This window comes from Bos indicus, chromosome 14 (assembly GCF_029378745.1).
Source record: "Bos indicus isolate NIAB-ARS_2022 breed Sahiwal x Tharparkar chromosome 14, NIAB-ARS_B.indTharparkar_mat_pri_1.0, whole genome shotgun sequence".
In the NCBI taxonomy this organism is placed as follows: Eukaryota; Metazoa; Chordata; class Mammalia; order Artiodactyla; family Bovidae; genus Bos; species Bos indicus.
The window spans coordinates 16859726-16885360 of record NC_091773.1 but is presented as its reverse complement, the minus strand read 5'-3'; the positions used below and the strand labels follow the sequence as shown (position 1 = coordinate 16885360).

The following is a 25635-nucleotide window of genomic DNA, read 5'->3' as shown; positions in this document are numbered from 1 at the left end:
TTAAAATTATTGTCAAACAAAACTCAGACCACATTGGCAATGGTTTAAAAAAGGGAGCAATTTAATCTTTATAATACAGAGTGCTTTAAGAAGTTTTTAAACGTGTAAAAGAAAGAACAGTTTAGTGCATTAAATTGTTACAGTCTTTACATTGCTTCTCTTTAAAAAGTTAACAGTAGTATGAAAAAGCCACCCACAAAGCCAGCTGTCTGAGTGAAGAAATCAGCTAAATTGCAGCATTTTGGAATTACTAATAAAGCTATAGTTAAAAATGAAAAGTTTATAAAAATGAAAGCAGCATGCATAGTCAAGGCTTTTTCATAACATTTTCATTAGCTGACAAAACATTAAGGTAAAAACAAGAGCTTAATATTTATTATTCATTAAATTAGATAAAATAAACTGGCCAAGCCCACTACATCTGGTCATTCAGAAAAACATCTTAAAATCCAAAGCTAATGAAACTGAACATTTCTTCTATGAAGAAAGCACATTTTGAAAAATGGTCCTATAGTCACAAAGAAAAGGATCCTTCTCAACACGAATGAACAGCACCGGTCTTTACAAAGTTTATGAGTTAGGAGGAACTTTCAGTCTCCTGAAATGGCAAGAGTTAACAGTTAACACTCCCATAATTCATAAGTGAAGAGCTAAGTTTTAACTCATTCTGATCAGTTCAGAATTCTTTTTCTTTATTCACTGAAACTGTTACACAAAGTAGAATTTCACCGAAAGATAATTTTTGAAAGCTCTGATCTGACACCTGTACAAACATTTCTGATTTCTCTATGGTTGTAAGAAAAGAGTAAGTTAATATTTACTACATGATTCCTTTTCACATTTTTGGTACAACGTTTATTTCAGAGTTTAACCCTCTTGAAATTCCTATGCCAGTTTCTTTCCCTTCTTCAGTACTGATTATGTTCAGTTTAAAAAAATAAGCTAATTCAGTTTCTAATGAAAAACAGTAATGGAGTATTACAAGTAGTAATAGTGGTATCCATGAATGTGTTCAATGAAAGGTCCAATCATTAAGCGCTAATGATACCACAAAACCTCTTTGCTCCAACATGTGTCAATAGTTTTTTACATACATTGAAATTATATAAACCCATGCACAACTCTTAATCTTAGTGCAGGGCCTGATAAATGAGACATAGAAATAAATCAGATTTTTCTTTTTCCTGCTCCTAACAATTTTTACTCTGTAAAATGTTTGGTCACTGAAAGCTATAGGCTTAATCACATATCAAAGAATACAGGCAATAAGGCCCATCTTACGAGACATACAGTATTAAGCTGAAAAAAATATGAGGACAAGCTCTAGTGGTCATTAAACTCCCTCAGAAAGTCTAAGAATCAGAATGTCTCCATCATATCAGAATAAAAATGTACTGTATTAAAATCTGAATTTTTACAAGTTGTTTTTTTAATTAGTGTTCTATGTACATTGTAGGACTTCTGCCATTTGCAGTAGTTTAACTTTGGCACAACACTGAATTCCATTTCTTTTGGGTATTGGATCCTATTTTTTGAGATTGTATATGCCCCCAAACGTTTTCAATGTCATCAAAGATTGGGCCATTCACAGTAAATCAGACATCTGGAGTTGAAGAATTGATTCTCCTCCAACGTATTAGGCAGCTATAAAAGAAAAACATAATAAAAAACTAAACTTTTTAAGATAACCATATTTTAACATTTTCCACTTTTAGGAACAAAAATGATATAAATTAGCCATTAAAATGCATCCTCTGTATTCGCTTAGTAATCCTGAGATCACTTGCCACATGTATCTTATTAACATATAATGCAGTAGATTTTCTGTGCAACTCCAGTGTATATGTTTTGCATATACCAGATTTGCTTATAGACATTTTTCACCTACATGTAATAATTTATAAAAAAGATATTCATAGGATTATAATATATGTGATATAAAATATAGTAAATCCTATTTACTATAAGGTTAGTAAAATAAGTACTATATTTATAATAAACAGACTATGAAATCTAAAGACTCTTATATCCTTTTTTATTTATATACAGGGCTAACTTGTGAAAAAAGAGGTATATATTTACCACTTTTTCCTGTAACTATTTTGGAAAGGTTTTGGTTACCTTTATTTGTAAATAAACCATACTTAAATGAAGAAGTATTTAAATGAAATTTATGGTGTATCATTTCATAAGATGAAAAATTATTTTGTTAAGCCAATGATAACTTGCTGATTAATGGGTTTTATAGTTTTAGACTTCTGCATATTTTAAAAGCAGGGCATCCCAATGTATGTACCACAAAAGTCAGGTAAATGTACATTATGCAACTTTTTTGAAAACCATGGCTTTGTGTGAATCTTCTGATCATAGTGTTCATTAACATATACATATATAGCTTAAGAACCATCCACAAACTTAAAAGTAAGGTCAAACTATGCTATAGAAAAAAGTTCACATTATTTTTAGAATAAGATTCTAACTCCTTCCAAAATCACCGCAGAGGTTACTACAACACAACAACAATTCACTGCAGCAACAAATCTGTTGATGTAATCTTGGCTGAGTGCACATTCTTATGTTTAGCAATAAAAAAAGCCTGTTAAAAATATTTTCTGCATCTGTGTTAGAAGCAAGCCTGTCCTGAAGGTTTCTGACGTAAGGAAATGGATGTCGGTGTTTCAGGATATAGCCATACAAGACTGCTTAACTTCTTGTGACTCATGAGGATACATTTATGCTCTAAAACCTGGAATGAGATTCATTCTAAAATATGTACATTTTTCTGTCTGAAAAAAAAAACTATTAATGAAAGAAAATCTGGAAAAAGACTGCTAAGCAATAAGAATAGTGCCTAGTACTTATTAAGCTGTCTATAAATAACTGTTAAAATAAATAAAACCATGAAGGAAGGTGTGCGGAAATTAAGGAAATTCTGTGCAGAATAGAGCATAAAAGTAGAGGATGGGGTAGAGATGCAAAAAGCTATGGAAATAAGTAAATATGTTCATATGAGGAGGGTCTTTTTTCCCTCCCCTGCTATTTGAAAATACTGCAATGATTTTTGTCAACAAGATGCTTTTGGACTACTGATGGACAGACCAAAACACTTCATGACAACCGCACTATTTTTTAAGAAGTATAGACTTATCCTAGAACATGCCAAACCAGAGAGCAGAAAAGAAACAAACTATGCTACTGAATTCTGAAAGTATTCAGAATGGGAATTCTAATTCCAAATCAGGTATCGGATTTGCAACCACAGTGAAATTTTAATTAATCCAATCTGTAATAGAATTAAGATTCAAGGAATGTGCCAAACCTTTCAAATATAAAGCACATTTTCTTGCACTTTTATGCGTACAGAGAGATATTTTTAACTTACTGATGTGTTTTTGCTGGTGGCAAGTTTGTTTTATATTAAGTAACGAAAAGACATTTTATACAAATGAGTTAATATCAAATCTGTTATTTACCACTGATCTCTACAACAGAAATAATTTATATCACGGTTTTCAAAGACAGATGCCACCTAAGTGAATATGAAATTATATATTGCTTAAAACAGATCTTTGGCTTTTAATAGAAAAATATTGAGTAATTTTAACGCATAAAGCATTTTAAACTCTAGTTAAAAATCTGATAGTTTGGGGGCAATAAAACATTAAAAAAGATACCCATTTTCACCTAGTTCCCTAAAACTAAGCAATTATCACCCCTGTGGTAAGTCCTTCCTTCAGTATACTTTCCCCCCTCTTTTTAGTTTTCATTTTTTAATTCTTTTCTTAAATAAGCAAAAAGTGAAGCTTTAGTGAAGGAAGCTTGCAAGAAAAATATACATTTTAGTTATCTTTAGTATGTGTTAATCTCCAACCCGCCACCAGTCTTTCTTCTTGGAGAATGGGTAACTTTCCCTTAAAACAAAGCAAAAAAAACCATTTCACATAAAAAATAAATAATTCAGGGAACATTAAACTCTATATAAAAATCAACATAAAATCAGGCTACACATGATAATCATGTATCTCTTGGGCTACACTCATGGCACCTAGCCCTCTTATTGGGCATCAGAGAAAATATTTTAGAAAAAACACTGTCAAAGGTGAAGATGACAGATATAAGGTGGCTGTTCTAAACGTATGTGGTCGGTGAATATACATTCAGATTAAAAACTTACATTTCAGTCATCTGATTTAGAAAGCTTCCGCTTCACATGTCGTGGGGGTTCCCAAGTGTCACTGTCATCTGTTTCTTCTTCCTCCTCTTCCTGATCATCAATAACTTCATCTTCCTCCTCGTTTTCCTCAAATAATTCTATACCTAACTCCGATCTTCTCTGTCTTTCGGCAAACCATTCTCTGACCTGCTCGTAACCCATATGTGATCTGTTAACAAGTTCATCGAGGTCTTGCTCATTAAGAAATTTGTGCTTCAGGTAATAATCCTTAAGTATTGCAGTTCCAGTTTTAAATTTGATGAGGGACGGCCCCCTGTCCCAGTTGTTCATTCTCTTGCCTCCTCTGGGCCGCCCGCGAGGTCTTCCTCTCCCCCTACCTTTTGGTCTCCCTCTCCCCCTTTTCCTAAGAGAAGACAGACCATTCATGCTACTTGAATTGGCGCTTTGATAGTAGTAGTACCATTTTAAGTTTCCATTTTTCCAAGCATAACGGGTGTCCCCAAACCAACTAACTATGTCTGTTCTAGCAAGCCCGCTTTCTTCAGCCAACTTGTCATACTCTTCTGGTGACGGCCACTGTGTTCGGACAAATGCACTTTTAAGCATGTGCAGCTGCTCGGGTGTTTTTTTACATATCTTGCCAGTACTCCCTGACTTAGGTGCACTAGTTTCATCTCCAGGAGAAGTTTCTCCAGCTTCTTCTTTGGAACTACCTGCATTGCTTTCCTCTACTTCCACTTTCTCTTCCTTTAAAGCTTTTGATTTCTTCTTCTCTGTAAACCAAGCATCAATTTCCCTTCTGGTGAGTTTGGTTTGCGCTCTTAACCTATTTAGTTCTTCTTCTGTAAGTACAGAGCTGTTGAGAAAACTTGCCTGCAGGGCACGAAGCTGCTCCGCTGTCTTCTCTTTAAACTTCTGGGGAGTAAAGTCGGGAAAAGGATTCCAGGACTGTTTCTGCTGTGAAGTCACAACAGCTGGGGATTCTGTGGTTTCATCGCTCGAGTCTATGATGATAGTGGCAGAGGAGTCATTGTTGAGATGTAAGCACTGATTACTCTTTGAATTTCTCTGGTTGTACCTTGTGTCACTAAACCATTTTTTAATCTCTCCTTTGGTCAGTCCTGTGATTTTCATCAGTCTGATAATTTCAGCATCATGGGGAAACTGATTCTTCAGGTAGCTGACTTTTAATTCTGCCAGCTGCTCTTTAGTCTTTTTAGCCCGAATGCCAAACGAATCAGGGTTTGCCAACGTGGCTTCGTGTTTGACCAGCTGAGCGGATGGGACTGCTGCTATTGCTGGCTTGGTTTCTGTGGTCGGCTGAGTAGTGGGGACCTGACTTTTCTGTACATTCGTTTGATTTGGAACCCCTGCCACTGTCAAGGCTATAGGTGCTGTTACTGGCAAGGTGTTCGTGCCACCTACTTGTGTGAGGACCAGACCCGGCTGGCCAACTATTTGGCATGTCTGTAAGATGGATGGTAAACCATTACTCCCCGCGGAGATGTGGGTGGGAATGACAGTTATGGTCTGAGGTACAGTGTGTACTGTTCCGTTGAACTGTTTCCTTCTTGCCTCCTCTACTTCCTCGGGAGTCCAGCTAACACCGTGTTTTAGACGTTGGGCTGAAAACCATATCTTGATCTGTTCCTCTGTATATTTTGCTTGAGCAGAAAGAACAGTTATCTCTGACATTGTTGGATAAGGGAATTTGTTGTAGGTGTTAAGCAAAAGGGGGTTGTTATCCAATGCAGCATTGTAGGTAGGAATGCTATTAACAGGGATTAGGACTTTGGGAATCAAACTGGAATTCTGCTGAGCTGATACTGCCGTGATCACCTGTGCTAACCCAGGAAGAACTGCTGCTGGGGCCACAACCGTGCTGGCAGCATGTGGGTGGATTCTGTTTACAACAGAAGTACTTGCATTCGATTCAGAAGCCGAAGAGCTTGGATTTTCCACAGTTTCTTCACGGTCTGGTTTGATTTCATTCTCTTTCTCTTCTGGAATGTCCTCAGCTGAATTACGATGAACTGTAATCCGTTTGTTCTCCACTTTATTTTTCATCATTTTCATGATAGGAGTTTTACTGATAGATATTCCTGAAGAAGAAACTTCTGTAGATTCAGCTTGCTCTGAATTCTCCTCCTTAACAAAACTACCATCAAAAGTCAGATCATTTATTGTTTGTTCAAAGATTGTCTGGTTATTTCGTTTTACCATAGTCAACTTAAAATTCTCTTCTCCTGGGTGATATTTCAGATTATGCTCAGAAAGTGCATCATACCTTTTGGTAAGAAAATTGCATTCAACACAAACATAGGATGAATTTAGCACTACATTGGGATGTTCTGAATCCACATGAAAAGTAAACATATTTAGATCTGGAGTTTGGAAAGTACAGTATTTACATTCATAGCCACCTTCAACTTTTTTATTTTGCTGATTGTCAGAATCCACGGACTCATGAACTTCTTCATCACTTGAGACACTCTCTGTTCTGGTGTTTTCTATGGGTGTAAGTACAGGCGGACCTTCGTCCAAATCTGATACCAACTCGAGGTCTGGATCCTGTTCACTGGCAAGGACCATGCAGGGTGTTGTAGACTTTCGCCTGCTTGCCATTCTGATGTTATGGGGGGAAAATCTCAGTGGTGATTAAAAAGCATTGGGGCTTAAAACTGTTCAGTATCCTTCATTTGAAAACAATGGCTTTTGGTTCTTCAAGTCTGTCTTTGTGCTCAGCAAGTCTCATTAGCAGCTTTTTCATGGTGCAATCAAGTAAAGAGCTTATGGTTGGCAAATAAAATACTGCAGAACTGCTGAAATTTTTGAAGCACAACTCCAATCACCTATATTAAGATAAATTAAAAAATGTTTTAAAATGAGTGGTTATCTTTTCAACAAATTACAGCTCTATTTCACTTACGTGAAGTTGGAGAGCTCAGCTGTAAAGATGCAGAATAAAACTAGAACCAGAAAAAAATTTCTCTGAGGATCAAAACAGATGTCTCCAAGCCAGCTCACTGATGGTCAGGTACTATACCTGATGGGTCAGCCTGCAGGCTTGTGTGTATTTGGATTTTTCAGCCAGCTGGCTATATATCAGAAGGGAAGAGGAAGAAAGTGTCTCCTTTGGCAGGCACTCTCAATGTGAAATGATAATCTGTTAACAGGGGAGGAACTTTAAAATTATAAAAAGTAGCCACAGATACTCAAAACTATGACCACTAAGTGTATAAGAAATTCAATCCATCAGTTATGCCCTGTTCTTCCTCCTGGTCTGTCTTACCATTCTAAAAGCATGCCCAAGTATGGCAAAAGCAGCAAAGGTAGAATATTAATGACCAAGGTTTCAGAAATATTATCTTCATCATTCTCCACAATGCTATCAGAATTTGTAAAACATGTCTAATCATATCAGTTTCCTGACTCAAAGCTTCTAATGGGTCCCTAATGCTGAAAGAATGAAGTTCAAACTTCTAAGGCCCCATGTAGCTCCCTCCACGTCCTGACTGCAACCTGAATTTTCTACCATCTCTCTCCTGACTCCTATTTCCTTATGTCTTAGGCACAGAGCACAAATGATCACTGTTCCAGGGACTCCCACGCAGGCCAATCCTTGTGTGTGGACGCTTCTTTGTGCACACACTGGGTGTGATGATCTCTCAGATCTGTCCTAGAGATCACCCTTAGCTTGGGCCAACCTCCTTTCCGGTTTATTTTCTAGTCCATCACTTACTATATTGTACCAGAGGAATGTTGCATTTCTGTCGTGAAACCTCCAGTCTCTTTATTTTTTTTCTTCTTTTTTAAAGGAATAGCTTTACTGAGACATAACAAAGCTCTTGAAACTCTGGATGGAGTCAGTTTCCTTTTATACCTTCAATCTAGCTCTCTCAGCTGAGTTGTCTTGACTGACTTCTCATTTATTTCTGTATCTTTGGTATACAGAAGCCTGAAAGGGGGTTTCCCTGGTGGTTCAGTGGTAAAGAACCTGCCTACCAATGCAGGGGACACAGGTTCAATCCCTGGTCCTGGAAGATCCCACATACCACAGGACAACTAAGCCTGAGAACCACAACTACTGAGCCTGTGCTCTAGAGCCCGGGACCCACAGCTACTGAAGCCCTTGCGCCTAGAGCCCATGCTCCACAGCAGGAGAAGCTACTGCAATGAAAAGCCCATACACTGCAACTGGAGAAAGCCTGCATGCAGCAACAAAGACTCAGTGCAGCCATAAATAAATAAAAAATCTTTGACTTGGGAAAAAAAAAAAAGAAGCCTGGAAGTAAGGACTCACTAAAAGTTGATTAACCTGAAATAGGGTTCCCTAGTGGTCTAGTGGTTAGGATTCAGTACTTTCACTGTCATGGCTTAGGTTCAACCCCTGGTTGGGGAACTAAGATCCTGCAAGCCGAGTGGCCTGTCCCCCTCCCCACCCCCCCAAAAATGCTACCTCCAACCTGAACTAGAATGAACAGAAAGAGTCCTATAAAACTCAAAATGCCCTAAAGGCATCACTATAGTGAACAAAGCTAAAATTCACAAGGAAAACCTTGAATCATCAAGAAAAAGTGAAATATTTTCATATGAATACATTTTAATACTTTTGTACCCAAAATAGTTAAAATAAAATTTTGATGCTAAATCGGTTAAAGTTGGTGTGCTTCTAAAGTCTAAAACAAATGAAAATGACTACAATAAATGGTATCAGTTATTTTCTACCACAAAGGAACTATTTTCATTTACTAACATAGTCCTTGTCCTAGCTGAACTGAGGAGAAAAAGTTTACGTCAATGATTATAAAGCAAAACTAGGTCTCCATGACTCAGTAAAAGGAGAAACATTTTAAGGAAACAGAGCTGTCCAAAGAGAGAATATCCTGTACCTTTGAAGGTGCTAAGATCCTTCTTACTAGGATTATTCAAATCATACTACATTTCCATTTGATGTATCCAAGCAACAGACGAAAAGTTGGACTAACTGTCTCGTATTCTCTGATTTCCCATATTACAAAATAAAGAGCATCAGTTTAGTAATAATAGTAATATCAACAGTCCAAAACCCACTCTCAAAACTGTCATTGTTGGCAGGAGTGGGATGGATGGGGAGATTGGGATTGACACATATACACTATTGATATTATGTATAAAATATGTAGCTAATGAGAGGGTACTATACAGCACAGGGAACTCCACTCAGTACTCTGTGGTGACCTAAATGGGAAAGAAATCCAAAACAGAGGGATACACGTATATGTATGGCTGATACACTTTGCTGTACAGTAGAAACTAACACAACAGTGTGAAGAAACTATTGTTGTTTAGTTGCTAAGTGGTATCCGACTCTCCTACAACCCTATGGACTGTAGCCCACCAGGCTCCTCTGTCCATGGCATTTCCCAGGCAAGAATATTGCAGTGGATTGCCATATCCTCCTCCAGGGGATCTTCCCAACCCAGGGATTGAACTCCTGTCTCCTGCACTGCAGGTGGATTCTTCACCACTGAGCCACCAGAGAAGCCTTATACTCCAAAAAAGAATTAATTTTTAAAAGTGTCATTTTTTCTATAAAAAAATCTTTGATTTCTAAGGGAACATAAATCCATCACTGAGATTTAAAATGATTTCTTAACTAAGTGCTATAAACTAAGATAATTCTATCTTTCCTATTCAATTTAATAGGGAACACTACTATTTTTGATCATTTTTTTTCTCATTAGAAACAAGGATTTCCTCAAATAGCCTTAAGTAAGTGGAAGAGTAACAAATGAGCACCACCCACATTTCTGACAGTGAAGGAGAACTACTGAAAGGCAGGGGAGTAAGCTATTCTCCTAGAACCTTAGATGATATTTAGATGGAGTATATTAAGAGCTGAAAGTCTTAATAGAGGAGTTTTTCTTGAGACTGTATTTCTTGAAGTGGTGGTTTTCAAACTTTTTGTTATAAGAAAGCCCTTTCTTCAGACAAAATTCTATGAGGAGCCCAAGTATAAAACTGATTAAAGAATATAGCTATCTGATTGGAGAAGTGGAGAAGCTTAACTAACTCCTGACCCCATCCCATGGACCCCACAATCCCTGCTTTCACCTCTGATGGGTTCTGAGATGTGTTTGAAGACTTTGACTTAAAAACATAAGTAGTTTCATCATAAATCCTCAGCCTGGCAGTGCTAAGCCATGAAATGTGACACCTAAAGTGAATTTAATGTGTCCTTTTAGGCTGTTTCACTGTAAAAGACAGGCGTGGAGCACCCTGGGATAGAATAGAGTAGCCCCTACTAATAAGAGATACAGAAGAGAAACTGGAGGAGCTAAGATACTTTTATTATTCTGGTTCTGTAGCTCCTGGGTTAAACTTACTTTTCATCCTATCTAGTATAAATATAGGAATATGCTACCAAGTTGTTACTTTTATTTCTTTTCCTTATAGCTCACTAGCTCAGAATGGTCAGTTTGTAAGAACTGAAACAGATATACAATTTTCAGAGTATTTTTGCTAAAGTCATGAAAATAATAAAATATGCATATATTATAACCTAATGATATATACATACAGCTGTGCTTTTTCCCTTTGAAAGCATTGGTTTTTGAGGAATTTGAAATTTTAAAATTATAAATTAAATTAATTTAAATTAAAAATTTTACATTAAATGTATAATTTTAAAACTATAAATAAGTTACTTAAAAGAAAGGCTTTTAAAAAATCCTCAGTAATGCAAAAGACTAAAAATCCGATTATCTTGGGTATCCTAAGTTGTCTCAACCTGGGTTACTTCTATATGCAACTACATAGACCTGGGAAATACTCTTTCCTCTTTACTCCTCTTTACTCCTAAAACTGCCCATCTTTTGCTAACAAAACCATTATCAGTACATTATTTAACATATTTCTAAAGGGAGATTGAGAACTTCCAAAAGTGCCTCAAGATTTGGTTCAATGGCTCAATTCTATTACTATGTATACAACCTAAAAATAAAGCACAAATAAAGGCAGCCTCGTGGTCCTTATTTTATAGTCATAATTTGAGGGGAAGCAGGGACCTCAGTACAATCTTCCCATTCTTCATGGAAGAAGAAACCCACCCAAGGGAATAAATTCACAGAGGCTTTGTGGTAAAGGCTAAAACCACAGGTTTTAGAGTCTCCTCTGTACTCAGTAGTTAGGTGACTGGAAAAGTTGCCCAGTATCAACCTCAGCTTTCTCATCTATAAAACCAAGATTCTTCAGTTCAACAAATCCACTGACCAACTATGTATTGAAGGTCAACTATGTGTCAGGCACTGTGTTGGGCACTCGGATTACAGCAGTCAACAGGACAGATAGTCTCTGGTCTGCCAGGTTCTAGCTGTTAACAAGGAAAACAGGCTTAAGCAATTAGAATGACTATGATCAATGCAATGAGAAGAGGTCCTGAGAACTATATAAGCACATTACAGGAGACTTCTAGAAAAGAAGCAGAGAAGGCTGCCCTGGAGAAAATAAACAGAGGTATCCCACCTCAGATACTGATCAAATAAAAACGCTTCCCACACACTAGTATACAGTAGGTGCCTAATTAATGCTATGTTCCAGTCCCTGAAAATTATTTGGGGAATGAATAAATACCTTTTATATACTATTATTCTCTTTCTTTCTGTCTCTCATGCAGCTTAATCAGATGACAAGGCACACAAATTGAATATAAAAGCAAAAGGGGTAAAAATACAGAGTAAGAATTGCCATGATGCGGTTTCAATACATCTCATTACGGTGTAATGGGGCTGAGACAGGAAAACTGCCATATAGAAATCACTATTAGCTGATAGGCATCTCATCCTCTCTTTGAAGGTCAACTCAAAACAGCTTAAAATCAATTTGGGAAACCTTGCACTATTTACCTGTAAAAGAGGGTTAGAGTCCAGTTGCACAACTGAAGAGCTAGGTGGCTCTGCAGTTAAAACATAATTAAAGTGAAATCTGCCCATAAAAGAAAAAACTATGCACTATATGCATATAGCACTGTAAATATAATTATGTTTTAACACCATTTTCAGTTAACCTTTCAGTAGAGAAAGATGTTAAAAAATAATCAATCAATTATACTGCCATTAAAAATGATATTCAAAAAAGTAAAGCATATGGCAAAGTATCCATTTACTGTTAAATTTTTAATAATCAGAACAAACTCTGCATACTGACCATAAAATAACTATGGGAGAATATGTATGCATGGTGGACAAAGACTAGATGAAAACACTAAAAAATGAAAATTTCACATGAGATTATGGATGAAATTTTCATGGTGTGTGTGGTAGTTACGTTTTCTTTAATAGTGGTATGACATTGCTTGATTACAAAATACAACAAGCAGGGACTTCCCTGGTGCTCCAGGGGCTAAGACTCCATGTTCCCAACACAAGGGGCCCGGGTTCCATCCCTGGTCAGGGAAATAGATCCCGCACGCCACAACTAAAGATCCTGCTAGACTGGGAGCAGCCAAATAAATGAGTAAATATTCTAAAAACAAAACAAAACAATAGTTTCAAGGCCTTAAAATTGCAAATAGGCTAAACTATTTTTGTGGTCATTTGTCTCAAGCTGGAAACAAAATTTACTTAAAGCCAAAACACGTGCTACCTAAACATTTTTTCAGAGGGAGGAGGAATCTCTGAGTATGTATAGCATTCAGATGTATTCCAGACATTTTGGAGGGCTGCTGTCCCACAGTAGAGAACTCAGACTGGTTCTAAGAGTCCGCAAGAGCACCCCTAGTCTCCAGAGAATAGATTTAGGCCAAGCCAATTTCCATGGTTCTGTGTACTGGCTCTTCTCCTGAAGGTCAGATGCTCCTTAATCAATTCATGATTCTTAATTCATGAATTACATCAAATTTTCCCTGCAGAAAAGCATTTAATGGAAACAAAATTTATTTCATCACAGTATAAAACTTTGGGGCAGTTCTAAAAGTAGTTCTTCTTACGTGATCGGTAAGAACGTCTCTTTAGCTCTTCACTATATCCCCAGGGCCAAACACAGTGCCTATTAATATTTGTTGGGGGAAAAAAGCTTTAAAATATATCTATATTTTGTATTATAGCATACATTTTCCTTCATTAAGCACTCATTTACTGAGGAGCTACACAAAACAACTGAGCTCGTTTTCAATGGTAAAATCCTTACAAACAAAATTACTTTAGTCATTAAAATATTAAAACATGCTCAAAAACATTCTCATATAAAACACTGTTTATTAAGATATAGCAATGGATGTTTAATGAATATTTACCAATTTATCTGTACTTCTATTGTAACAAATCAGTTTTATGTATGAATAGTGTACATCTAAATTTGTAGACTATCTAGAAACAAAACAAGGGTGATAAATTCATTTCAAATAATTAGTTCTGTGGTGGAATTCAGGAGAAAATGGCATACTTCTTATAAAGATAGACAAGTGCAAATCTGAACTTAGAACCATTACTTCTCTATAAGAGAAAACTACATTATAATGATGTTCTATATTTTAAAAGAGACTTAAAAATAGGTTCTCAATGTAATACACTCTAAAAAGTTAATGGATTGTTTCGAACTGTATGCTTAGCACAAAAAAAAAAAAGTCATAAAACATTTTATAATTATACAGGGCCATAGCTACACTGAATTTCTAGGCCTCTATTTTTTGGCTGTCTTGTACTTTAAATTAAATGATTAACAGTTTATTGGCCTAGTTAGCCACAAAAGCATGTTATTTTGGTAAGATTTTATGTTTAGAAAAACAGACTTTGTTTTTTATGCCAATTCTGGGTCAAATAAGAATATTTAGAAGATTTTAGAAGATAACTATAATTTTTAAGTATCATGTTAGTTTTGACCTACTACCAACTAAATAAACCGTTTTTAAGGCTGCTAAAATACACAACCTGAGAATCCTTTGAAATCTGTGTTCATACACACACTGAGAACTCTCAGGACTCTGTATTCACTTTAGTTTCACTTCTCCCTCTGTGAGTCAGAGTTCTGTTTAGCCAGCTGAAAATACTTACTTTTACGTGTTTGTATTCAAACTAAAAGTTACAAATCTACCAAAATCACAGAATGCCTGAAATAATAGTAGGAACAAAGAATAATGAATCCAAATGAAAACAAGGATATCTACCACTTTATTTTTAAAAGGTATCCAAGAGGATACTTTTCTTAATTACAATTTGTTTTTGGTCTTTACATAGTAGAGGCATTTTTCAAAGCGTTAATGTTAAAATATTTAGAAACAATAGTCAAGTTCTCAAAAAAAATTAAGTGAGAAATCTGACAACCCAAATTTGTACCCACAAGAGTTTGTAAAAATTACTGTAAGCTGGAATCATTACCTGAGAGACAAGTTTCAATAAAATTGCCAAAATAGTCTCAAGATAATACAAATTCAAGTATCGAGGTGAATACAGACAGGAGTAAATGTGATCCAAGTAACAACATCTAAGAAACTGTGGCCAAAGATAATCTAATTTCAGAAGATCCCTTTGCTAATGCTAATTGAAGCTTAGAGGCTTAGAAACTCTATCCTCTCTACCTGTTTCTTCTACCTGAGAAAGCTGACTTTAATGCTGCTAAAGATTAAAAGCCTCTAAGTTGGACAGATTTCTCCAGGCAAGCTCTGACCCCAGATTTGAGGAGTAAAATGTTTTTTTGAAAGATCTTTAGGCCACTGACATCCTGGTGGTGTACCTTCTGCTGGCATGTAGGTAAGTATGTAACATAATTTGACGGTGAAACACAAACCTGTCGTATAATGAAATATCTTATCTTTATTATTAAAGTTTGTGGATATGATCCAAAAGTTATTTTAGGCTGAAAGTAATTTCCCCCTACTTTTCTCAAGGTAGTGTATTAAATCTTTCACAGAAGTCTAACACAAGAATGCTATTCTTGATTCCAAGTGACTTTATCACTGAAAGGCTGAAAAGTCATTCATCTGTCCATTATCTTTCCCATTTGTAAAATAAAGTAACTGCTACCTATTTTACTCAGGATACAATAATTCAATTTGAAGGATAATAGTAATTCATACTGGCAATATCAACTCGTAAAAAAACACAAAAATGAAAGTGAACCACCACATTAATAGTTATGGAATCTTTCCTAGTACTTTCTGGAATCATCTGCAATAACAACTGGACTAAAGTATAACTATTCCAATAGCACAGTATGAAATCTAATGCTTCTCAAAAAGCCAATTTATATCAAGTAAGTAAAATGTAAAATTATGTACAAATATACTTAAATAGTGGTATGCTTAACCTAAATCAAAGTATTTATTAATATCTTAAATTTCATCATTGTAATTAACTATTATTAGAGATCTGTATACTGAAAATGTGTTTTCAGGAACTGTTCTTGAAGTCCTGAAGCATTTTCCTGGATATGGAAAAAGAACAGTAAAATTTCTAGATAAATTTCCCCATACAAAAGGTCTCTACCCTCCTGACCTTCATTTGTCTGGTTTACCACTGTAATTACCACAGGTCCAGTGCCTGATACACAATGGATTTCAGCAAATGTTAATTGAAAAATCACTTCTAAATATACCACAAAGATTTATTAAGAAGTGTGATGCTGTTTCCTTTCAAATTAAATCAGCCAATACTCCTACATTTTTAAAGTTTGAAAGTACATTTCTTAAAAAAGTTAAGAATATATCTGCTGCTTTTTAAAAGAAATCTTTTAAGACTTTAGCCAAATATAGTATCACTATATTAACTGAGCACATTCTGTCTCCAAGTTTTACCACAACAAAAGGATGCAACACATACCTGCCACAGTCTCCTCCCCATTCTGTTCTTTGACACGGAAGGGTGTCCCTTCAGATTAGGAGGTGTTTAGCTCAGGCCATCATTACTAACAGGTCCAAAGTACCTATCTGCCATCACCTACAAAAAAAGTAATATCGCTTTACTATTCTAGATATGATTCAGTCTTACTAGGAAACTTTAAGCCTATGCCTTGGTTTTTTAAAAGTAAATATAATTTTAAAAAATTAATTTCCTCATAGAAATTTTAAAAGAATCATCAAAATGCCAAACTCAGTAAAATATGCGAAACTGAAAACTTAAAAATATATTTCAGTTCAGTCCAGTCCAGTCGCTCTCTCTGACTCTTTGCGACCCCATGAATTGCAGCACGCCAGGCCTCCCTGTCCATCACCAACTACCGGAGTTCACTCAAACTCACGTCCATCGAGTCGGTGATGCCATCCAGCCATCTCATCCTCTGTCGTCCCCTTCTCCTCCTGCCCCCAATCCCTCCTAGCATCAGAGTCTTTTCCAATGAGTCAACTATTCGCATGAGGTGGCCAAAGTACTGGAGTTTCAGCTTTAGCATCATTCCTTCCAAAGAACACCCAGGACTGATCTCCTTTAGAATGGACTGGTTTATAAAATAACCAAGTCACAATTTCAATATAGATTTTCAAAATGTGAAAAAAAATTTCAAAATGTGACTATATGCAGGATATAATATGAAAGCTGAGATGAAGAAATTGAGAATTGTAAAAAATTAGTACCACACAAGTTATGAAAGACAACTTAGTTAAACTAAGAGGTAGGAGAAGTTGTGTGTTTATATGTTTATGTATAAGCCTCACTAGGCTTACATTTGTATCCTAATTTACTATGTATTAAGTGGAATGGATCATTAATGCTGGGAACAAGCCAATACTACTTAAATAAACTAGTGGTACCCCACTCCTAAACATATGGTATATCCGATACAATGACTGGTGTTTGTTTTTGCAAGAAAGTTACTGCTAAATGATTTTTCAATCAGCACATTGTGAAACATTAGATGGTACAAACTAAAAATCATTCTTTGAAAATTCAGATTTGTGTCTAAAAATGCTGTGGTATATTACTCAGAGTAGGTAAACCAATCAGGAGAATTAAATAAAAACTATCACTGTTTGTCATATTAAACAACAGTAAATCATGCTTTTGAAGAGTTGAAAGATTTTTGTTATTGTTCTTCAAGCCCCAAAGTTCTGTAAACCACAGTGAATGAATATTAGGTAGGATGATTTCCCTCAGTACCTTTTCTTTTTGATTCCTGCTTTTTGATTCACAACTTTATGAAGAGCCCTTTTAAGATAAGAAATTATGTAAACACACCAGTCCTTAAGTTGAAGCTTAGACTGAACAGTTACACTGTTTTCATGAAAAGCAAAAGAGCATTTTCTTGGTGGGCCCAGTGGAGCAATCCTGTTCTGTTGGTAGCCTAGGATCTACAATTTCATTTCCTGGTGTCTCCTTGTTCGGACACTCCTTAGCCAGCCATCTACAGGATGTGAACTAGAAGAAAGGATAGGAAACAGCTGCCAAAAGTAGGGAGGTTATTGTCCAAAATGAATTATTAATAATATTATAGGAAATTGATAACTTATTTGAATCCATTCTTAAATCACACAGTCATTGCAAGATGTTTTACTGAACCAGAGTCTATTGAGAAGAGCTGCCAAGACATGCACACTGCAAGCAGAGAATCAAACAAGTTCCTCAGTATTTCTGGATGAAAAGCATACTTACCTGATGTTATTTCAGCTTCTGATACTGGGATTACTTTAGAACACCTCTCTAATTCAAAGTATCTTTTTAAAATTTGGGATTAAACTTCAAAAATTGAAGAAGTCATCTTGACCATATACATTATGTAATAAAACAGATTGGTTATTTTGGCAGGAGAGGATGGACAGGACATAAAGATGAAGGATTTGGGGTTTGGAATCTGAGTGCATGGGTTCAAATCCCAGTTCTGTCACTTACCAGCTGTGTGATCTTGGATAAGCCACTTAGCCTCTCTGTGGCATAGCCCCCTTATCTATAGAATGGGACTAATGATATTATCTACTTAATAGGGGTGCTGTAGGCATTGAAAGGAATAATACATGTAAAGTGCTTAGAAAATTTGCTGGCACATGGTATACCTACAAATTAGACTTTTTCTGACTCTTATTTAGGGTAATAACTTTTAAGTTATACAACAAAAAAAGTCTTTGTTTAAATTTTGCTAAATTTTAAGATTGGCATAGTGTTCTGGGTCAGTTATACTTCAAAAAACAAACAAACCCATAGGAAAAAAGATCAGATTTGTGGTTGTTGAGGCAGGGTAAGGAACTCAGGGAGGGGAATTGGATGAAGGTGGTCAAAATCTACAATCTTGCAGTTTTAAAATGTGCCATGTACTCAGTCGTGTCTTACTCTTTTCTACTCCACGGACTGTAGCCTGTCAGGCTCCTCTGTCCATGAATTCTCCAGCAAAGAATACTGGAGTGGGTTGCCATTTCCTTCTCCAGGGGATCTTCCTGACTCAGGGATCGAACCCCTGTCTTCTGTGCTCCTGCCTTACAGGCGTATTCTTTACCTGCTGAGCCATTAAGTAAGTACTAAGGATATACTGTACAACATGATAGATATAATTAACACTGTTGTATGTATATGAAAGTTGTCAAAAGACTGAATCCTAAGAGTTCTCATCACACATACACATAATTTGCTAAATGCTGAAACAGTATAAACTCTTTCAAAGTCCACAAAACAATTTTATTTTCCATTTCATAGCTTTAGGCATATTAAGCAGTGTTAGAATAAGCTGGCTTTAACAGGTAGACATTGATCAATCATAATTTATGCCTCCAACCCCAACATACACATATTTTCTCTGATCTAAGCCTTAAGATGAATCATTAATATATGACACATTTAAGGGGTGTTTCACAGAACGAACAGCTTTTGATATAATCTTATCATAGTAATAAAGAGAAACTGTTCTTTTTTCACCAACCTCCCGCCAAGTATAGTACAAGTCCAGCCAATTTTTAACAAACTTTTTTTTTTTTTTTTTAACAACATTTGAAGGTAAAGGGAATAAACTTAGTAAAGGAGAAAAACATAATTATTAGTGAAGTGCTTAGAAATATCAGAATACTCCTATGTCCTTTCATTCTTCACAACAAAAAAAAAGACCTTTAGGAAGAGGAAAAAGGGAGCCAGAAATACTAAGAGAAATATTAAATCACTAAAATTTAATGACAAAGTTATTTTATTTTAAATGATAAATATGTATATGATATGTCTACTTTAATGTTTTAATTTTTTAGATAAGCTTTGATAATATGATTTTTAAATCTAAATTTCAAAGCTGAAAACAAAAATCCTGCATAAAAAATGATTTATTCAATTTTGATTCCCTTGAATAAATGTCATTCTTAATTTGCTCACACATACTTCTTTTTCCAAAGTATATCACTTATTTGTTTAGACCAAACATACATAAGACCATGTTTATAACTTTTAAATACATTACAGGATACTGATTATATAAACTGCAAAGATCAAGTACCCTTTAAGACCAAAACCTGGCAACCTCATAAAAACTTACCTAAGTATTTGCTTTAAAAATAAATTAACTGTATAAAATACAAATCTACAAAACATAAATGCAAATGTGTATATCCTGATTGGTAATCTAAATCAGCAGCTTCAGTCATACAAATCTTGTTACTTACCACTATGACTATATTTGAGCAACAGGATACAATAATATTAAGGATTAAAGGCTAGTACCATAGTTTTTTCCCTTCAAATAAATGTAATTCAAGTTACTTTTGAAATTACACAGAATGATTTAAGAGATTTTAAGTCAGAAAAAATTTAAACACACAAATGAATGTGCCATACTGACTATTACTACAAACAGTGCAATAGATATTTCTGGACATCTCCCTGAATTCATTGAATACGATTAGATTAAAAACTAGCTTAGGCACTGAAATTTCTACACTGTTAATATTCAAATAAGAAGTCTTTTGAATCCAAATCCACAATGCTGTAATGTACATAAAAAGGTTATTTCCTAAGCTACACTTGGAATCATTTTAGTAATTTTAGGAGTACTTCCGTTTAAGTATAAAGCAATAACTGAAAGCAAACTAGGTCCCAAATATCACATTTTTGTGCCAATTTAACATTACAAGAAAGAAAATGTATAGTATGTCATAATATCACCTTTCTCAATGTAAAATATAATAGGGAAAAAAACCTTCAAAGTGAGCCACCTCACCTACTAACAAAAGAATTGTAAACCCCCCAAAAAACAATAACAACAAAACAACATAAAGAATTGTAAAACTTAATTCACATTTATTGAAAAAAAGAACTTAGAAGTATCATTAAAGGTGAAATAGTTGGACATCATTCATGAACTGTCCTCCAGTCCAGTGAAATAATCAACTCACTTGATTGGAGTGACGTCTACTAAGGAGAGCTCACCAGCACAGGAACATTTATGTTTTCAGCCTTACCATATTTTGAAACCATCTGGCAGCAATGCCTTTCTGGTTCACCCAGTCTAATCTGTTCAGAACTGAATATAAAACTAGACCTACGTGCACCTTGGGGAAACCAAAGAACAGCACACATGAATAATAATGTTCTAAATGTGCAGCTCTAAACTAGTTTATACTTGAAAGGTGTTTTTAAAAACATTTCTATTGAAGATGTTAAAGCTCTTTTAAAAATACTAGAATGGTTCAAGAAATCTTTATGAATCATTGCTGTCATCAGTTACCCAAGTCTTAAATTTTTTTTTTATTTTAATCCTGATCACTAAAGAAACCATCTGAAGAGATTCCTCTACAAAGAGAGTTACTGATAAATGAAACACTATCAATTCTATAATGAAAGGACCCAAGGTTTTTTACAACTTACTTTGCACAAAATCAGTCTGCTTAGCCCTAAAATGCTTAGAGGAAGGGGGGGAAAACTAAGAGAAAAAAATACTCATGAAAGCCCTTTTTTCTTTTACATCCTGTTACAGCAGCACTACATTACTGTTTCTGGCAGCACTTATTTCTTTTGCTTAAAATCAAGAGTCAGAACTGCTACTCAAGACATTTTTTTTTTTAATCTAAGAATGTGCTAGGGTCAATATCCCTGTTAAAACCAAATTCCGTCACCCTCACCAACTGGCATAAAAACAAACGACTTTTTCAGGATAATTTTTCAGAAGCAAGGATAGTTCACACAGCACCATATAATGTAAGTTAAAGCTTTCAGACAAAGACTGAGAAACAGTGACCAATACTAACGAATCTTAAGGTGCGTGCCTGTAGGTCAGGCACACACAAACACTCCAACCCAACAAATAGTCACTGTTCCTGGGATAAAGCTGCTTCTCCCTCCCTCACTGGGAACCACTCTATTTCTCAATTCTGTGATTTTCCCTTTTCAGATAAACTCTCACTCTCCAAAAGAACTGCTTCTTCAAGTTACGTGGAATCCCGACTTAAACACGTTACATACAAATTCTCTATCAGTAGTGTTCCAGACATGTTTTCTCCCAGCAAAGATGAGCCCCTTTTCTTGTTTTTCTTTACAGCTGGGGTGAGATGACAGAAAAGCGCTGTGGCATTCCCGCTCTGCCCAATCTCTTCCCCACATCCCTCCTCTATCCATCCCCTTTCCCGCTTCTTAATCCTCCTATCCCGAATCTCTCACTGAAGCCCTGCCAGAGAGTTTGATCCTTCCCTAACCTAAGCTAAGGATATGCAACGGAGCCTTTTTCTTCTCGGGGTTCTGCTTTTCCCTTACTGTTACCCACAGAGAGGCGGGGAGGGATGTATTGGAACAAAGAATTTTAAGTCCCTTTCTCTAGAACTTTGGTGTAAATACACAGGGAAAGGGCATCCCCCAGGGCTCTTCTTTCCTGCCGTTTGACCCCCTTCCTCTCAGAGCTCCTTCCTAGACTCTCATTCCCCGCAAAGGTCAGGAGCTTGTTCCCTTCAGGCCCTAAGGCTCGCAGTAGTCCCTGGTCAGCTTCCCAGTCTCCCTCCTGAAAGGGACGGATAACATTTCCATTCTCTTTCATCAACTTCTCAAGTCCCAGGGCTTCTTCAAAACATAATAGAGCTAAGGACTCAACTCTGAGTCTTGCCCTGAAATGGGTGCCCAGCTTTCCCTGAAGTGGGGTACAGCCTCTCCCCAAAGGGTTTTTGGGGGCTCCAACCCCAATGCTAGTGCGCTCAGCTCCAGCAAGAGAATCTCTCCTCTCAGGGAGACTGAGTCCCCACGAAGCCACATGCCCCAGCAGGTCAGGACTCCCGATCTCCCTCCCCTAGGATCCTCAACACTGCTGGGGTAGTCCATCCCTGCGGCGCCTGCCCCCCTTCTAAGGAGACCCCGTTCTCACTCCCATCAACAATCCCAAGTTGCTCAGTCCTCTCGTAGGGAGGCGGGCTGAGATTTTCCCTTACAAAGCCCACCCCCAGCTCCTTCCACAGCCGCAGAGACCCCAAGAGCGCAGAGGAAGCTCGGGGTCTGTCCCCCGACGGCGATCCCGGCCCAGGCAGGCCCGGTCCTTGCCCCTCGGACGCCCCGCGCCGGTCCGTCCTGCCACCAGTCGCGATGAGCGCGCTCAGCCCCCTGGGGGCTCTGCCCCGGGGCCGCCCTCCTCCGTCCTGCCCGCGTGCCGCTCGCCTTCCCGGCCCGCCTCGCCGGCCGCGAGCTCTGCTCTGTTGGTTCCCACCCGTAGCCCCGGACTCCCTGGGCCGCTCGTCGCGGAGCCCGCTCGGGCCGCTACCTGCAGGGGCCGCCGCGCCTCTCAGAGCCCCGCCGCCGCCATCTTGCATTTCAAACCGGCTGCACTTTTCAGGGAGTCAACTCTGACCTGTGAACCCTATACCCGGAACCGCTCGGTGGGCCGGCTCACGGCTTCGGCAGCGCGGCGGACCCGGCGGAGCGCAGAGAGTCGGGGGTGGGGGTGCGAGGCGAGGCGCGCGCCCCAGCAGCCGACCGGAGGCGGGAGGGGGGAGGGGAAGAGCCGGCCGAGGCGGGGCCCTCCCGCGCGCGCGCCTTCCGCGCGCCCCCACCCCGCTCCGCGCCTGGCTCTCTACCCTGGGACCCTGCTGCTCCCCTGGGGTTCGACCTAGGTCTCTGCCCCCGGGATTGGCGCACGGCGGGAGGTAGGGAGCCGCCCCGCCCCTCTGTCAACAGAAGCCCCGCCCCCGTCTACGGAAGCTCCACCCTCTGTCAACAGAAGCCCCGCCTTCTCCAGGTCTTGAAGCGGCCCCGCTCCCTTGCCGGTGATAGCTCCGCCTACTATTGGCAGAAGCCTGGTCTTCATTCAGGTCAATCCAGAAGGCGCCTCGCCTTCTGCCAGTTGTGGCCCCGCCTCTGGGCGCTCCGCCTTCCTAGTGTCACCGCTGGATCGCGAGAAACGCCCCTTGCCATCATGAGCTCCATTTGGTGGCAATATTACCCCAAGCCCCACCCCATTCGGCGGGAGCCCCACCCACTGTCAATAGAAGCCCCGCCTTCCTGAGATCTTTCTTGATTTCTAGCCCGAAGCCCCACCTCCTGTCAATTGCCGCCCCGCCTCCACTTGCCTCCTATTCGGCCAAAAGCCGCCCCTCCACCGTCGGACACCGAAAGTTCGGTTCAACCTCACTTGGAACCGCCGTTCAAGACCAAGCCACCCTCTGCTCTCGAAAGCCCTCCTTTGCCTTCTCACGAGTCACTCTTCTGAAGGGCTTTCTTTTCAAGCTGTGGTCGTCAAATCCCGACAGCTTCAATGGGAACCAGCCCCGCAGCGAGGGACCCAGGCTTTGGGGAAAATGGCCCCTCCACACCTCCCTCCTTCCCTCCGCCCCCCACATCATTTTTAAAATGGAGAAAAGTACAGACCAAAGCAAAGAGAAACGGCTCACCCTCAAGCTAGTCGGCTCAGATTCACGGACCAGGACGTGTGAGAACTCTCTGGTGGCTTAGTGTTCATTCCCCGCCGCCACCCCAGTCCTAGACCGTCTGTGCTTTGACAGCAGCGCTCCGCTGAGCCACATTAATCCCAAAACATGCAGCTGCTTAAAGCGAAAGCTTGATGGTTGAAATCAATGTACACCCGCTTCCTTTTACTTATATGGTTCGTCTTAGAACCCCAGAACTTGTGGAAGCAGAAGCAAGCAAAGCTTAATCTTGTAAAAGTAGGCATTCAATCAGCCATAGTCCACACCCTGTATGCAACAAAACAAAAATTTAACATTACTCTTCTGGAATTCAATTTATTGACAAGTAAACTATGTACAAGAAACCACTGTAATGGTCTAATAATATAAAGATGAAATAAGCAAAAGGAATGTATTTTTAAATATTATACTAGTTTCAATAAAAATCAGAAAATGTTTTTCACTGTGGGAAAACCTGGCACCAGCATGAGAGCTACAATACAAAACATGCCCCCACAAAATTTCAATACGTCCCCTAGGGGGCAGTACTGTGACCCCCGAGACACGCTTAGGATTTATCTGAGGAAATGAAATGCTTCAGATAGGGAAATTCATCTTTTGTTGAGCATTTAACAACTAGGTTTTTGAGTACCAGTGTATGCCAGGCACTGTGGAAGCTGAAAAGCTGAGTCAGGCAACGTTTCTGTCTTCAAGGAGATTACAGTTTAGTAACTAAGCAAAAAACGCTGAGGATAAAAACATCAAGCACGGTGAGCAGTCAGAAAGATCAAGGAGAAATACATCAAGAGACCCCTTCAAGGGTATGAATTTATGAATATAAATTTTACCTTTCTCTCCCTCTTTCCCTCTCTCTCTTCCTCCCTTTTTCTGCCTTCTCTCTTTTCTCCCACTCCTCCTCCCCCTCCCCCTCTTCTTTAGCATCAATTTATAGTCGCTTTCTTCTCTCTATAAGCTGTCTGCCTGGTTCACTGCCCAGTGCCAGCAGCCCAGAGTTCTCCCAATTTAGGGCCATGCCCAGAGGGCAGTTCTGTCCAGGAAAACAATTTCAATAGCTCAATGCTGAGAACAGTGTCCTTAGCTGAATTGCTGCCAATTATTTGGTACCCTTGTACAAAGCAAGACTGTTATCATCACTCAAAAAAGAAAAAACTGGTTGCAGACCTAAGCAATATGAATATATGTTTAGCATAGCAGATTGTGCCAACCCACATAAATCTGTTTAGAGATCATGTTCACAGAGTAACTTGTTTTTATTAAAATAAACTCATTTGTAAAAATTGTAAATATGACTGATTTCAACAGCTGTGTGGCTCCAGAAGTAAGTTTTTTACCCATGGATTGGCACAATTAGAAGAGTCTAGATTTCTTTATGCATATGTTTTGTGATTTGTTATACACAGTCTGGTATGACAAAACTTCAGTACTCTTAGAGATGAGAAGTTATCCAGCAGGTTTTAAAAAAGCACAGAATTTTTGCCATTCAGAGCTTCTTCCACCTTTGGAACAGTGGGAAAAAAGTATTTGTAGGAAATGAAGAGCTTTGAGTCAAAAGTTCTAAGCACTGGTGTCATCTGAAGAGGAACAGACTTCCAACACTACTTTTTGAAGTAGTTTCCTTCTGTTACTATTTTTCCTTTTTCTACTTTTGGCGAGAAAGTCTTCTAAAAAATGATACCATGAAACAGATCAG

General features: G+C 38.2%; 1 protein-coding gene across 2 annotated transcripts; it reads right to left on the bottom strand.

Annotated features, from left to right (window-relative positions):
* Positions 1 to 38: 38 nt before the first annotated feature.
* ZHX1 (zinc fingers and homeoboxes 1) lies at positions 39 to 23141 on the bottom strand. Of its 2 annotated transcripts, none has more exons than XM_019973749.2 (4): positions 22784 to 23141; positions 15970 to 16086; positions 4175 to 7026; positions 39 to 1644 (listed from the first exon to the last, which is right to left on the bottom strand). In XM_019973749.2, exon 3 carries the CDS (start codon positions 6797 to 6799, stop codon positions 4178 to 4180), a length of 2622 nt encoding a protein of 873 aa, XP_019829308.2. In that variant the 5' UTR covers positions 6800 to 7026; positions 15970 to 16086; positions 22784 to 23141; the 3' UTR covers positions 39 to 1644; positions 4175 to 4177. The 2 variants fall into 2 exon arrangements, with proteins under 2 accessions (XP_019829308.2, XP_019829309.2); XM_019973750.2 differs by having other exon boundaries at positions 22871 to 23141.
* Positions 23142 to 25635: the final 2494 nt, after the last annotated feature.